This window comes from Sander vitreus, chromosome 10 (assembly GCF_031162955.1).
Source record: "Sander vitreus isolate 19-12246 chromosome 10, sanVit1, whole genome shotgun sequence".
Classification (NCBI taxonomy): Eukaryota; Metazoa; Chordata; class Actinopteri; order Perciformes; family Percidae; genus Sander; species Sander vitreus.
The window spans coordinates 1,523,233-1,538,935 of NC_135864.1; the positions used below are offsets into that span (position 1 = coordinate 1,523,233).

General features: G+C 45.4%; 1 protein-coding gene across 1 annotated transcript in view; it reads left to right on the forward strand.

Annotated features, from left to right (window-relative positions):
* Positions 1–14,076, forward strand: part of ccdc69 (coiled-coil domain containing 69) — a 45,035-nt gene extending 30,959 nt beyond the window's left edge. The window contains exons 3-9 of the mRNA XM_078259999.1: positions 24–193; positions 1,725–1,812; positions 6,066–6,139; positions 8,613–8,714; positions 10,806–10,925; positions 11,036–11,133; positions 12,381–14,076. Of these exons, the coding sequence (XP_078116125.1) occupies positions 24–193; positions 1,725–1,812; positions 6,066–6,139; positions 8,613–8,714; positions 10,806–10,925; positions 11,036–11,133; positions 12,381–12,549 (821 nt within the window). The 3' untranslated portion in view covers positions 12,550–14,076. The remainder of the gene's footprint in view (positions 1–23; positions 194–1,724; positions 1,813–6,065; positions 6,140–8,612; positions 8,715–10,805; positions 10,926–11,035; positions 11,134–12,380) is intronic.
* The last annotated feature ends 1,627 nt before the right edge of the window (positions 14,077–15,703 follow it).

Here is a 15,703-nt window from a genome sequence, read left to right on the forward strand (position 1 = left end):
TTCTGTGTGTTGTTGCGTTGCAGGTAACCGTGCGTCAGGCGGTCCCGACGTCTGTCTGCAGAAGCAGCTGGAGCGCTTCGAGTGGCAGCTGAGGATTTTAAAGGAGGCCAGCGGGAACTCGGAGCGCGCCGAGCTGCTGAAGGCCCACGCAGATGAAGAGCTGTGCGCCCTCGTCCTGAGCATCCTCAACAAGGTAAACTTGATAATCAGGAGCCATACAACGTTGTTGATCACTGTGAGGGGGGGGATGTCGATCTTTAAACGTGTAAACAGAAACCGGACACAGTGAGGAAACTGTGAGATTTAGCCTGACCTAAATCTCAGACGGGGAGCACCGAAAAAAAACCAACAAACATTGAAAAAGGTGCAAAAAAAACCATTGACAGAGGGACAAAACGTTGAAAAATGCAACAAACGCATCAGAATTAAAACCCCGGCAGGAATGTTGGGAAAAAGTGACAAAAACCTAGATGCTGATTGTTGGGACTGCAGGACTTTCCCTAAACTAGGGCTGCACCATATGAGGAAAATATCCAATTGTGATTATTTTGACTGATAATGAGACAGACAGACAGACAGACAGACATGTTTTTGTGAGGATGTGTACCAAACAAAGATTGTTTTCTGTAGGATATGATTTGTAGGCTGGGACGTCTCTGCATCACCACAATACTTCATTTTAAAATGGTTTGACCCATGTTTTGCCTTTAACAAATATTGTAGTAGGCTAGATGGAGCCAGTTACCTCCAGGATCTGTGCTAAGCTAGGCTAGATGGAGCCGGTTACCTCCAGGATCTGTGCTAAGCTAGGCTAGATGGAGCCAGTTACCTCCAGGATCTGTGCTAAGCTAGGCTAGATGGAGCCGGTTACCTCCAGGATCTGTGCTAAGCTAGGCTAGATGGAGCCGGTTACCTCCAGGATCTGTGCTAAGCTAGGCTAGATGGAGCCAGTTACCTCCAGGATCTGTGCTAAGCTAGGCTAGATGGAGCCGGTTACCTCCAGGATCTGTGCTAAGCTAGGCTAGATGGAGCCAGTTACCTCCAGGATCTGTGCTAAGCTAGGCTAGATGGAGCCAGTTACCTCCAGGATCTGTGCTAAGCTAGGCTAGATGGAGCCGGTTACCTCCAGGATCTGTGCTAAGTTAGGCTAGATGGAGCCGGTTACCTCCAGGATCTGTGCTAAGCTAGGCTAGATGGAGCCGGTTACCTCCACGATCTGTGCTAAGCTAGGCTAGATGGAGCCAGTTACCTCCAGGATCTGTGCTAAGCTAGGCTAGATGGAGCCGGTTACCTCCAGGATCTGTGCTAAGCTAGGCTAGCGGTGGAACCGTCAGACAGCATTACTGTTACAACACACACAGAGATGAGAAGGGTATGTCTGGACTTATCTAACTCTGGGGGATACGGGGAATAAGACAAAGTCGCAGCAGCACGCTGATGATCACGGTGACGTGACTTTTATTGGCTGAAGATTGTGCTTAACGAGCAGAATCTTCAGCCTCTTTAATCTGCCCGCTCGTACACCAGCTGTGCAGCAAACTGTAAATATCACACGCACGTCTCTGATTACTGTTCTCTCTGCTAGTGTAGTATGTTCAGCTGGCGTACTTACGTGTTTCTGCTGCCAACTGTGCTGTTTATTTCATCATCATTTCCCTCCTGAGGGTCAGCACTGTTCATCTTTCATCTCAACTGAAACTCTTATCCGGTGTGATTTATTTCAGGTGAAAACGGAGACGACGGCTGACTTGAACGTCCTGCATGAACAGAAAAGTAAAACTGCTACTGAAGACCACGAGAGAAACGTGGAAGGTAACAAGGTCTCTTTTCGGCGCCTTTTCATCGCCTTTTTGTCATCTTTACGTCTTTTCATCGCCTTTTTGTTGTCTTTTTGTCTTCTTTTCATCATCTTTTCATCGCCTTTTCATCCTCTTTTTGTCGTCTTTTCATCATCTTTTCATCGCCTTTTCATCCTCTTTTTGTCTTCTTTTCATCATCTTTTTGTCGCCTGTTCGTTGCCTTTTTGTCGTCTTTGTCTTCGTCATCTTTTTGTCGTCTTTTCGGCGCCTTTTTGGCGTCTTTTCGGTGCCTTTCCGTCGTCTTTTCATTGCCTTTTTGTTGCCTGTTCGTCATCTTTTTGTCGTCTTTACGTCTTTTTGTCATCTTTTCGTCATCTTTTTGTCGTCTTTTCATCACCCTTTTGTTGCCTGTTCGTCGGCTTTTTGTCGTCTTTGTCTTTTCATCGTCTTTTTGTCGTCTTTGTCTTTTTGTCATCTTTTCATCATCTTTTTGTCGTCTTTTCATCATCTTTTTGTTGTCTTTTCATCTTTTTGTCTTCTTTTCATCCTCTTTTTGTCGCTCTTTTTCATCATCTTTTTGTCGCCTTTTTCACCGCCTTTTTGTCGCCTTTTGTCTTTTTTCATCGTCTTTTTGTCATCTTTTTCATCATCTTTTTGTCGTCTTTTCATCATCTTTTTTGTCATCTTTTTCATCATCTTTTTGTCGTCCTTTTCATCGCCTTTTTGTCGTCTTTTTCATCATCTCTTTTGTCGTCTTTTCATCCTCTTTTTGTCGTCGTCTTTTTCAGCTTTTTGTCGTCTTTTTCGTCACCCTTTTGCCGCCTTTCGTCACCTTTTTGTCGCCTGTTTGTTGCCTTTGACTTGACTTGAACGTCCTGCATGAACAGAAAAAGTAAAACTGCTACTGAAGACCACGAGAAACGTGGAAGGTAACAAACGTCAACATTTAGTCAACTAATCTGCCTGATAAATACAAATGAATGCACGGAAAGTCTGAAAATAAAGCAGGACTGCAAAGGGCTGGTGTTTGTCCCTGTTTCACCCTGTTTCTGTGTGTTGTTTTCCGCCTTTTTTGTCTTCTTTTCGGCACCTTTTTTGTCTTCTTTTTGGCACCTTTTTGTCTTCTTTTCATCGCCCTTTTGTTGCCTGTTCGTCGCTTTTTGTCGTCATTTCACGTCTTTTTTCGCCATCTCTTTGTCTCTTTTCATCGCCTTTTTTGTCATCTTTACGCCTTTTTCATCGCCTTTTTTGTTGTCTTTTCAGCATCTTTTTCATCGCTTTTCATCCTCTTTTTGTCGTCTTTTTCATCACCCTTTTTGTCGCCTGTTCGTCGCCTTTTTGTCGTCTTTGTCTTCGTCATCTTTTTGTCGTCTTTACGTCTTTTTCGGCGCCTTTCCGTCGTCTTTTTCATCGCCTTTTTGTCGCCTGTTTCGTCGCCTTTTTGTCGTCTTTTCGCGTCTTTTTGTCGTCTTTTTCGTCATCTTTTTGTCGTCTTTTCATCATCTTTTTGTCGTCTTTTCATCGCCTTTTTGTCGCCTTTTTGTCGCTTTTTTGTCGCTCTTTGTCGTCTTTTTCATCGTCTTTTTGTCGTCTTTTTTCATCGTCTTTTTGTCGTCTTTTTCGTCACCCTTTTTGTCATCTTTTTCATCATCTTTTTGTCGTCTTTTTCATCATCTTTTTGTCGTCTTTTTCATCATCTTTTTGTCGTCTTTTTCACCGTCTTTTTTGTCGTCTTTTTCATCATCTCTTTGTCTTCTTTTTCATCCTCTTTTTGTTGTCTTTTTCAGCGCTTTTTTGTCATCTTTTCATCACCCTTTGTTGTCTGTTCGTCGCCTTTTTTGTCGTCTTTTTCGCGCCCTTTTTGTCTTCTTTTTCGTCACCCTTTTTGTCGTCTTTTCGTCGCCTTTTTTGTCTTCTTTTTTCGTCATCTTTTTGTCATCTTTCTGCCGCCTTTTTGTCATCGTTTTGTCGTCTTTTTTCCGCCTTTTCGTTACCTTTTTGTCGCCTGTTTGTTGCCTTTGACTTGACTTGAACGTCCTGCATGAACAGAAAAGTAAAACTGCTACTGAAGACCACGAGAGAAACGTGGAAGGTAACAAACGTCAACATTTAGTCAACTGATCTGCCTGATAAATACAAATGAATGCACGGAAAGTCTGGAAAATAAAGCAGGACTGCAAAGGGCTGGTGTTTGTCCCTGTTTCACCCTGTTTCTGTGTGTTTCCCGCCTTTTTGTCTTCTTTTCGGCACCTTTTTGTCTTCTTTTCATCGCCCTTTTGTTGCCTGTTCGTCGCCTTTTTGTCGTCGTTACGTCTTTTCGTCATCTCTTTGTCTCTTTTCGGCGCCTTTTCATCGCCTTTTTGTCATCTTTACGTCTTTTTCATCGCCTTTTTGTCGTCTTTTCATCATCTTTTCATCGCCTTTTCATCCTCTTTTTGTCGTCTTTTCATCATCTTTTTGTCGCCTGTTCGTTGCCTTTTTGTCGTCTTTGTCTTCGTCATCTTTTTGTCGTCTTTACGTCTTTTTGGCGTCTTTTCGGCGCCTTTCCGTCGTCTTTTCATCGCCTTTTTGTTGCCTGTTCGTCGGCTTTTTGTCGTCTTTTACGTCTTTTTTGTCATCTTTTTCATCACTCTTTTTGTGTCGCTCTTTTTGTCGCATCACCGCCTTTTTGTCGCCTTTTCATCACCCTTTTTGTCGCTCTGTTCGTCGCTTTTATCACTTTTTGTCATCTTTTTTGTCATCTTTTGTCGCCTTTTTCATCATCTTTTTGTCGTCTTTTCACCGCCTTTTTGTCGTCTTTTCATCATCTCTTTGTCTTCTTTTCATCCTCTTTTTGTTGTCTTTTCAGCGCTTTTTTGTCATCTTTTCATCACCCTTTTGTTGCCTGTTCGTCGCCTTTTTTGTCTGCCTTTTCGTCATCTTTTTGTCTGTCTTTTTTGCGCCCTTTTTGTCATCTTTTCGTCATCTTTTTGTCATCTTTCTGCCGCCTTTTTGTCATCGTTTTGTCGTCTTTTTTCCGCCTTTTCGTTACCTTTTTGTCGCCTGTTTGTTGCCTTTGACTTGACTTGAACGTCCTGCATGAACAGAAAAGTAAAACTGCTACTGAAGACCACGAGAGAAACGTGGAAGGTAACAAACGTCAACATTTAGTCAACTGATCTGCCTGATAAATACAAATGAATGCACGGAAAGTCTGGAAAATAAAGCAGGACTGCAAAGGGCTGGTGTTTGTCCCTGTTTCACCCTGTTTCTGTGTGTTTCCCGCCTTTTTGTCTTCTTTTCGGCACCTTTTTGTCTTCTTTTCATCGCCCTTTTGTTGCCTGTTCGTCGCCTTTTTGTCGTCGTTACGTCTTTTCGTCATCTCTTTGTCTCTTTTCGGCGCCTTTTCATCGCCTTTTTGTCATCTTTACGTCTTTTCATCGCCTTTTTGTTGTCTTTTCAGCATCTTTTCATCGCCTTTTCATCCTCTTTTTGTCGTCTTTTCATCATCTTTTTGTCGCCTGTTCGTTGCCTTTTTGTCGTCTTTGTCTTCGTCATCTTTTTGTCGTCTTTACGTCTTTTTGGCGTCTTTTCATCGCCTTTTTGTCGCCTGTTCGTTGCCTTTTTGTCGTCTTTGTCTTTCTGTCATCTTTTTGTCGTCTTTTTGTCGTCTTTTTCATCGTCTTTTTGTCGCCTTTTTGTTGCTTTTTGTCGTCTTTTATCGTCTTTTTGTCGTCTTTTCATCGCCTTTTTTGTCGTCTTTACGTCTTTTTGTCGTCTTTTCATCGCCTTTTTTGTCGTCTTTTGTCATCTTTTTGTCGCCTTTTTGTCGTCTTTATGTCGTCTTTGTCTTTTCATCGTCTTTTTGTCGTCTTTGTCTTTTTGTCATCTTTTCATCATCTTTTTGTCGTCTTTTCACCGCTTTTTTGTCGTCTTTTTTCTCGTCGTCTTTTTTCGTCATCTCTTTTTGTCGTCTTTTCATCAGCACTTTGTTGCCTGTTCGTCGCCTTTTGTTCGTCTTTACGTCTTTTCGTCATCTTTTTGTCATCTTTACGTCTTTTCGGCGCCTTTTTGTCGTCTTTTTGTCATCTTTCTGCCGCCTTTTTGTCGCCTGTTTGTTGCCTTTTGACTTGATTTGAACGTCCTGCATGAACAGAAAAGTAAAACTAATCTGCCTGATAAATACAAATGAATGCACGGAAAGTCTGGAAAATAAAGCAGGACTGCAAAGGGCTGGTGTTTGTCCCTGTTTCACCCTGTTTCTGTGTGTTGATGTTTTCGCTGCAGAGCTGCAGAAGAAACACGAACGAGAGAAAACTGAACTGACAGAGAAGTTTCAGGCTGCTGAGAACGTCCTCAAGGTAAAAACCTGCTGATGTTTTATTTATTTACACCACTGGTTCTCAAGCTTTTATCAATAATGTTCCCCCTTTGAACAGTGTCTTTAAGCCATGTTCCCCCTAACCAGCGGGAATCATTTTTGGTAGAAAGAATAAGTCTCTATAAAGAGGAAGAATACAGCGATGTCAGCGATGGATTTACTAAACAACAGCCTTGGACCTGGAGGACATTTAGATGATGATGAGAAAAGGAGACAAAACCCTGGAAAAAGACGGTAGAAAGAAGGAAGGAAGGCAAGAATAGGTCGATAATAGTAATGAAAACTTGCAATGCATTTAATCATGCACAACAAAACATGCAAGAAAAAACATGCATTCCAATACCACCGTGGATATAAAGCCACCCGGCCAGCGATACCAAAACACGTATTTATAAGTTCACTATGAGGGTAAAGGTGCTGACACACCAACCCGATAATCGGCCGTGGGACAGTCTGGCGAGGTCAGTGACTCGAGTCTGGTCGGTGTGTTCATGCCGTCGTCCGTCGGAGGAGCTGTCGGCCTTCATTTTGGCGACCTGACATGCTCAGTCAGAGACAGGGCGGTCGGGACTCACCCGGGAATGGCGAGCGGGATGAGCGTGACTAGAGCCTCTCAACATCTGATGAAGATCTTCTAAACTGACCTTTGTTGATCTGAAATGAAGATTCAGCAGCTGCACGGCCTGTTTCTCTCTTCAAATGTTTCCAGAAACACGTTACGGTGAACTATTTTAGTCCAATATGAGATCGTGTTCTGAACGAGACGCCATGACAGTCTGGCTTTGACTTTCCTGGAGAAACCAGACCCACGTGACGCGTTCGTCCAATCAGCTGCCGGTTTTCATTTTCTGGGAAACGATACAGAGCAGCGCCGCCTGCTGTTATGGAGACGTATTACGTTTCGCGCACGTGCAGAGCGTACGCTCAAGTCGACGTCTCTTCGGTGCGTTCTGAGGCACTTTTTGGACCTCAGGGACCCGACTGATCAGTCCGACTGGCTTTCGTGCCGACGGTCGGCGGTTTGGTTGGTGTGTAACTACCTTTAAAACAAAATACTTTCACCCAGGAAACACTTATTCGTTCCTCAGGGGTGTTTTAATCCAAATCACCATCTTTTTCCTAAACTTAACGAGTCATTTTGGTGCCTAAACTTCACAGTCAGCGCTGCATGTCTGTCTAAACTCCACCACCATGGCCCCTGAAAGCACCGTCATCTGGCGGTGTCTGTAGCCAGCTCACAGTCACCTATCGGCGGGTAAACAACTGTCGCTGGTACCCGGCGTCCTGGAGCTCTGTAGCAGCTAAATACAACTAGCAACTGCTGCTCAGATGTATTATATTATATCTATTTCAGGTATATAATATGTATATAATATAACCTTTTATTTATCCAGGTAAGTCGATTGAGAACAACTTCTCCCCCGATCACATTCACAGTTCCACATTCATACCTGGAAGCTGCCCAGTACCACCACAGTCTGATCTGATCACATTCATACTGGAAGCTGCCCAGTACTACCACAGTCTGATCTGATCACATTCATACTGGAAGCTGCCCAGTACCACCACAGTCTGATCTGATCACATTCATACCTGGAAGCTGCCCAGTACCACCACAGTCTGATCTGATCACATTAATACTGGAAGCTGCCCAGTACAACCACAGTCTGATCTGATCACATTCATACTGGAAGCTGCCCAGTACAACCACAGTCTGATCTGATCACATTCATACTGGAAGCTGCCCAGTACCACCACAGTCTGATCTGATCACATTCATACTGGAAGCTGCCCAGTACTACCACAGTCTGATCTGACCACATTCATACTGGAAGCTGCCCAGTACCACCACAGTCTGATCTGCTGCCACTGAGCAGCTCCACTGGAGTGGTTGGAGGTTAAGGGCCTTGCTCAAGGGCACCTCAGTGGTGGTAACGAGGGAGGGATAAGCTGCTCTTTCACTTTCCCCACCCTGATTTGATCCTGCCGGTCTGGGGATTGAGCTTCTTTAACCTCTAGGCCACCACTGCCTATGAAACCAGTTCAGCTTTCAGATTTCCATTTCCATCTGTAACTACTGATTGTAAAGCACCTCATTTCTATCCTCGTTGCATCAATTGCATGAAGGAACTTTGAGGGGTGGGGGGTACAGTTTGTCCCCACCGGTGATAAAAATGATTCACAGAGGCAGGGAGATGTAGACCAGAAAGGGGGAAATCCCACGCACGTTTGTGTTTGTTCATGTTTAAGAGTTTAACACCTATGATAGAAATCATATCGCAGCTATACGGAGTTAGTAGCATACAGCTGTTTAAAACATAATTAATTGTATGCATTTTTTAACACACTGGTATCCGATCGGTACTAAAGCAAGAAAATGGCATCGGAATCTCTTTAATCTTTACATCCGTTTTTTCATGCTTTTATTTTGTACATTTCTGCCGAACATGAAGGGAGAAGTGGATCAGCTGACGGCAGATCTGCAGGTTTACAACGACCTGAAGAGGAGAGTCAAAGAGTCGACGTTTAAGAAGGACCTGCAGAGGAATATCCAGGTGTGTGTGTGTGTGTGTGTGTGTGTGTGTGTGACGAAATTGTGGATTATTTTGACTGATAGTTAAGATCAGAGGATGTTGAGTGGATCTCCGTTTATTTCAAATGCTATAAAACTGAAGAAAAAAAACCCAAACACCCACAATTCAATGAAAGTAATCATTACTTTGACCTGCCAAGAATGTAACATGGCTTCCACACAACATACATCCACACATTCATGTTATTTTGGGGCAGTTTGGGTCAAAGAAACCTATATTTCTGATATAACACAAGGGTTAATGAAAGCTTTCCACACAAACAAACGTACATGTGCCATTAGTATGATATTTTTTATATATATATACAGACATAAATATCTTAATGCCTGTCAGACGCGGGCCGGGCTCGGACAGAAACATGCGGCCCGATCTGGACTCTAGTGTCAACCAGAGCAGGAGTCTTCAACAGGGGGTCCGGGACCCCTAGGGGGTCCTCAGAGTCAATGCAGGGGGGCCTATAATAATAATTTTTGGGACTTAACATGAATCCAGCGTATTATTAGCAGATATAAATCCCCAGTGATGATAGGCTTAGGCTGCTGGTGTCACTAAGGTAGCCAGACAGACTCAGTTCATCCTGAGTGTGTATGTTTAACATTTAAACATGATTAATAAAACCACGCCAACAATTATTAGGCTATTTGAATAGCTTAGTACTCTATGCAGAAAGGTATAAAGGCTTTAGGCCGCCCTACTCGTTATTGTAGGCCCAGTTTAATATGTAGTAGGGGGTCCCTGATCCATCTCTCTTTCAGTTAAGGGGTCCTTGGCTTATCGTCTGACCCCTGAACTAGAGTCCATTTCACTGTCGGTATCGTGTTCGGGTGAGGGCGCCCAAAGATTGCGAGGCATTTTGTTTTAGAAAAGAGAACCACTTACAACTCACGATACGTTTGTTGATTGGGAATACCGTGACCTGGGGGAGTCTCGAAAAATGGTCACTACCTAACCCTAACCCCCCCCCCACCAGTGAGAGACAAACAGCTCTGCAGCGCTGCATTCACACACATCAGCAGAGCAGAGCAGAGGAGCTGCTCCACACACACGCATACACACACACACACACACACACACACACACAGAGACACACACACAGAGACACACACACACACAGAGACACACACACACACACAGAGACACAAACGCGCACACACACAGAGATACACACACACACACACGCACACACACACACACACGCACACAGACACACGCACACACACACAGACACACACACGCACACACACAGAGACACACACGCACACACACACACACACACAGACACACACGCGCACAAGAGACACACACGCAGAGACACACCACACACACGCACACACACACATATGCACATAGGCACACAGACACACACACACACACACAGACACACACACGCGCACAAGAGACACACACACACGCAGAGACACACCACACACACGCACGCACACACACACACATATGCACACAGACACACACGCACACACACAGACACACGCGCACAAGAGACACACCCACACGCAGAGACACACCACACACACGCACACACACACACATATGCACACAGACACACACGCACACACACAGACACACGCGCACAAGAGACACACACACACGCAGAGACACACCACACACACGCACACACACACACAGACACACACGCACACACACACATATGCACATACGCACACAGACACACACATACGCACGCACACACACACACACAGACACACACACAGACAGACAGACAGACAGACAACATAGGAAGCGGGACGGGATGCGGGAGTCTTTCTCTCTTTTGCAGTACAGGATTTTTTTTGGGGGGGCAGTCCCGTGATCGGGATGTGACGGCAGTATTTTCGTGGGCTCGGGACGGGATGGGAGCGACAACTGATTCCCGTGTCCCCCTCTAGTGTCAATGTAGAGAAAACTAACTTCTGACTCTGAATGCTAGAAAATGTATTCCTAAAACACAGTGTGTTCATGTAAAGACTTTGTGTATTACGTGTTCTCTGCGCTCACCCGCCCTCCCCCTCCACCCACCAACCCTCACCCCTCCAGGCCCATGGCAGCCCAGGTGCATTCTGGGAGTCTGAGCAGGAGTCTCTGCTGTTTGTGATCGAGATGAAGACTGAGCGTGTGCAGAAGCAGAGCAGGAAGCTGCAGCAGATGGAGGCTCTGGTAGGAAAACTCACGCACGCTGTCCTGTTCTTTTTAACGTTGGTTCATCTGCATATCGTCAGTGTTTTCATCCTCTTTCCACCGTCTCTCTGCTTCTTCTTGGCTCTCAGACGGAGAGGAATCAGTCTCTGGAGGATCAGACTGTCTACATCCTGCAGCAGAACGAGGATCTCCGAGTCCGGATAGACAACTGCCAGACTCTCATTCAGTACGTCTCCGCTCCTCTCTCCTCTCCCCTCGTCTCCTCTCCTCTCTCGTCTCCTCTCTCCTCTCCTCTCTTCTCTCTCCTCTCTTCTCTCGTCTCCTCTCTTCTCCTCTCTCCCCTCCTCTCTTCTCTCCCCTCCTCTCCTCTCTCGTCTCCTCTCATCTCATCTCATCTCCTCTCTCCTCTCCTCTCTCCTCTCCTCTCTCTCCTCTCTTCTCTCTCCTCTTCTCTCCTCCTCCTCTCTCCTCTCTTCTCTCTCCTCCTCTCTTCTCTCTCCTCTCCTCTTCTCTCCTCTTCTCTTCTCCTCTCCTCTTCTCTCCGCTTCTCTCTCCTCTCCCCTCTTCTCCTCTCTCCTCTCTCCTCTTCTCTCTCTTCTCTCTCCTCTACTCTCTCTTCTCTCATCTCTCCTCTCCTCTTCTCTCTCCTCTCCTCTTCTCTCCGCTTCTCTCTCCTCTCTTCTCTCTCCTCTCCTCTCCTCTTCTCTCCTCTCTCCTCTCCTCTCTCTCCTCTCTCTCCTCTCCCCTCTCTTCTCTCCTCTCCTTTCTCTCCTCTCCTCTCCTCTCTCCTCTCTCCTCTCCTCTCTCCTCTTCTCTCTCCTCTCTTCTCTCTCCTCTCTTCTCTCCTCTCTCCTCTTCTCTTCTCTCTCCTCTACTCTCTCCTCTCTTCTCTCCTCTCTCCTCTTCTCCTCTCCTCTCTCTTCTCTCTCCTCTCTTCTCTCCTCTCCTCTCTTCTCTCTCTCTCCTCTCTCTCCTCTTCTCTCCTCTACTTCCTCTCTCCTCTTCTCTCTCCTCTCTCCTCTTCTCTTCTCTCTCCTCTACTCTCTCTTCTCTCCTCTCTCCTCTCTCCTCTCCTCTCTCCTCTTCTCCTCTCCTCTTTACTAACAGCAGATCATTACACAGCTATGTGGCTCCTCCTGCTGGACAATTTTGTCCTGTCCAAAACAAGTGATTTACTTTTATTTCATTATTGTATTATTATTGTTTTCATGTCACCAACTTAGCAACTACTTTTGCTTCCATCTGTGAAGGCAGTGCAGACAAAGATTGAGTACAGAGAAATGTTGGTGACCTTTTAAACATCTTAAAAGTTGTTTGTCAGGAAGCCTTTAAGCTGCAAACTGAAGGATGCTTTTAAAATGGATCTGACCAGCAGAACACAAGGCTTGGAAGATGATAAATATCAACAAACTAAACATGAGTGTAAAGGCTTTCCTTTGGTCTTTGAACCTGTTATCTCTCTCTGTGTTCCAGGCAATTATCCAAGGAGCAGCAGGACCTGAAGGGGGCGCTGGAGAGGCAGGCGGTGATAAACCAGAATCTTTCTCAGGAAAAAGAGCAGCTGATGTTCAAACTGAGACACAGAGACTCGTGTCCGAGCATCCACCTGCCCGCCATGATGCAGGAGATCGCTCCCAGATGATCACACAGATCCCTGCGTCTCTGTACATAGAAACAGACTTATTTTTATTCACACAGTAACATGTGCCGGTAGTCGTGCTGGTTTCCCACCCAGTAACGGGGGCTTTAAACTCAAACTGGGCTACAGCCCCCCGTGTTACAGAGAGAAAACACTTAGCTCTGCAGCTCTGGGTTCCCGTTCCAGTGCTCCACGTCGGATCCTGTCTTTATCAAGTCAGAAAACCACAAGGCTGAATACGCCACAGTGTAACTGAAACTCCAGCAGTAACTGTTCTCATGCTAGGATGCAGCTGAGCCGTTTTTTAAGCTGAACAACAAGGTGCTTCCAACTGATTCTGGACCCCCAGATAACCCAGAAATGGATCATCAGCGGCTGAGGAGGCTAGCCTTTTAGCTAAAGTGTATGCGGCCGTCAATCGTTATCGTTAGCTTAATTTTAAAGATGTTTTTTTTTTTTTTTTTTACGTTATCAACGGAAATACATTTCCAGGATAACGCCTGTTATCGATGTCAGTCTTGGCGCCTCTCCTCCCTTTCTCTGTGTGTTTCTCAAACTCCCATCACCACAGAAACAACATCAAACCCTGAGCTAGCGAGCTACACGCTGAAAATGTCAAGTTGTGAAGAACATTTGGACGGTGCAACAAGACAGGTCTGCTCGGTTCTTTCAGGGAATGATTGGAAAGATAATATGTTGAGGTCATTTCCTCTCTAACTGGGACGTTTTGGGACTGATTGGTGGGATTGTTGTGGATGAAGTACACACAGAGACACACTGGTAAGAGATAATGAGGTGTCAACAGTTAACTTCATTTGATATTGTACGAGCCGTTTTCTTTTTCTCGGGGTGTAAATGTTCCACCAAAACAAGTTCCTTCCTGAGACTGTTGAGTCGTAGAGCATCATATGACTCATAGAAACCACAACAAACATCAGCGAGATCAGAACTACTTATAACAGAAACCATTTTGGGGGGAAATGTGTGTACCAACCGTTGGAATTCACGGGTCAGAGTTCGTTGAGACACACACACACACACACACACACACAGAGAGAGACACACACACACACACACACACACACACACACACACAGAGAGAGACACACACACACACACACACATACACACACACACATACACACACACACACACAGAGAGAGACACACACACACAGAGAGACACACACACAGAGAGAGACACACACACCACACACACACACACCACACAGACAGACACACACACACACACAGAGAGACACACACACCACACAGACAGAGAGACACACACACACACACACACACACACCACACAGACAGACACACACACACACACACACACACACACACACACACACACACACACACACACACACACACACAGAGAGAGACACACACACACACACACACACAGAGAGACACACACACACCACACACACACACACCACACACAGAGAGACACACACACACACACACACAGACACACACACACCACACAGACAGAGAGACACACACACACAGACACACACACACACACCACACACAGAGAGACACACACACACACACACACAGACACACACGCACCCCACACACACACACAAACACACACACACACACACCCCACACACACAGACAAAGACACACACACACACACCCCACACACACACACAAAGACACACCCCACACACACACACAGAGACACACACACACACCCCACACACACACACAGACAGACACAGACAGACACACACACACACACACAGAGACACACACACACACACACACACACACACACACAGAGACACAGACACACACACATGAATCCAGGTGTTTGTTTACTCTCTCTGCCTCCGTTAACCTCCTGTTGTCCTCTCGGTGAAAACAGAAAACATCTTTCTTTCATATTTTTTTCATGCTTTATTCGACATTTTAAAGGTAACTCTTGCTCCTAATATTCATACGTTACGTCTTTATACCTGGACGTCCTGCTAGAGTGCGTGTCAAACCTGAGGCCCGAGGACCAAACCAGGCCCCTCCCAGATTTCGATCCGGCCTGCATATCAATTTAGGGTCACGATACCATTTTTTTCACCTAGTTTTTGACGCTTTTTCAAAAGTTTTTACTACTTTTATCGACGTTTGTTGTCTTTTTTTCTGACATTTTTGGCGCTATTCCCCCCCAAAGTTTTTGTTGCTTTCTTCAACGTTTTTGACGCCTTTTTTGTGTGCTTCTTCCAATCCTTTAGGCGCTTTTTTTAACCGTTTTTGTGATGCTTTTTCCAATGTTTTTTGGGCTTTATGAGGCCCAAACTGTAAGCGAGAAGGCTCTATGAGACACGCAGTCATTTCTTAAATGAAAGCATGTGAACAAACTAAACATGTGTGGCCCTTAGTAGGGCTGGGCGATATGGAGAACATCAAATATCACAAATATTTTTGACGAAATGCCTCGATAGCGATACCGCAACGATATCGTAGTGACTTTTGGTGCTTTCACAAAATATTTACACAATGAGATTGGTGATAAATAATCATCAGTAATGTGGATATAACGACTAAATGGGTAAAGGCAAATAACAGAACAGTTACAACAGTCTGGTTGGTAAGAAAATGACATCACGTTACTGTAACGCAGCCTTTAAAACCAGGAAAAGACACTTATGCCATATTTCGATATCCGAAATCTAAGACGACATGTAGTCTCACCTCACGATATCGATATACAGCCCGGTCTCACAGCAGTTGGTGAAATAGTCACGTTATTTAATCTGTTGATACGTGTTCACGGGGGACGTTTTTTTCGTGGTGGCCAGCACGAAAATGTAAAGTGGGAAGCATATTTCGTGATCACAGCACGACTACGGTAGGGAGTAGTATGAAAAGCCGAAAATCTGCGTAGGGAGGTTGGTCGGGGGGGAGGACGGGGTCAAACAACACAGGACTTTCACCCCGGAGACCGGGGGTCGCGTCCTGCGTGTGGCGTTTCGTTTCCCCGTCGTCTTCCTAATCACAACCGTCCCGTTATTGTCGCGCGTCCCCCGCCTGTGAGGCGTCCTTTCCCCGTTGTGTTTTTCCTAAACCCAACCTCTGAATAGATGGTTCCCATTTCGTGCTGGCCACCCTGGAAAAAAAAAGCCATAAACGTGTTGTTGTACAAG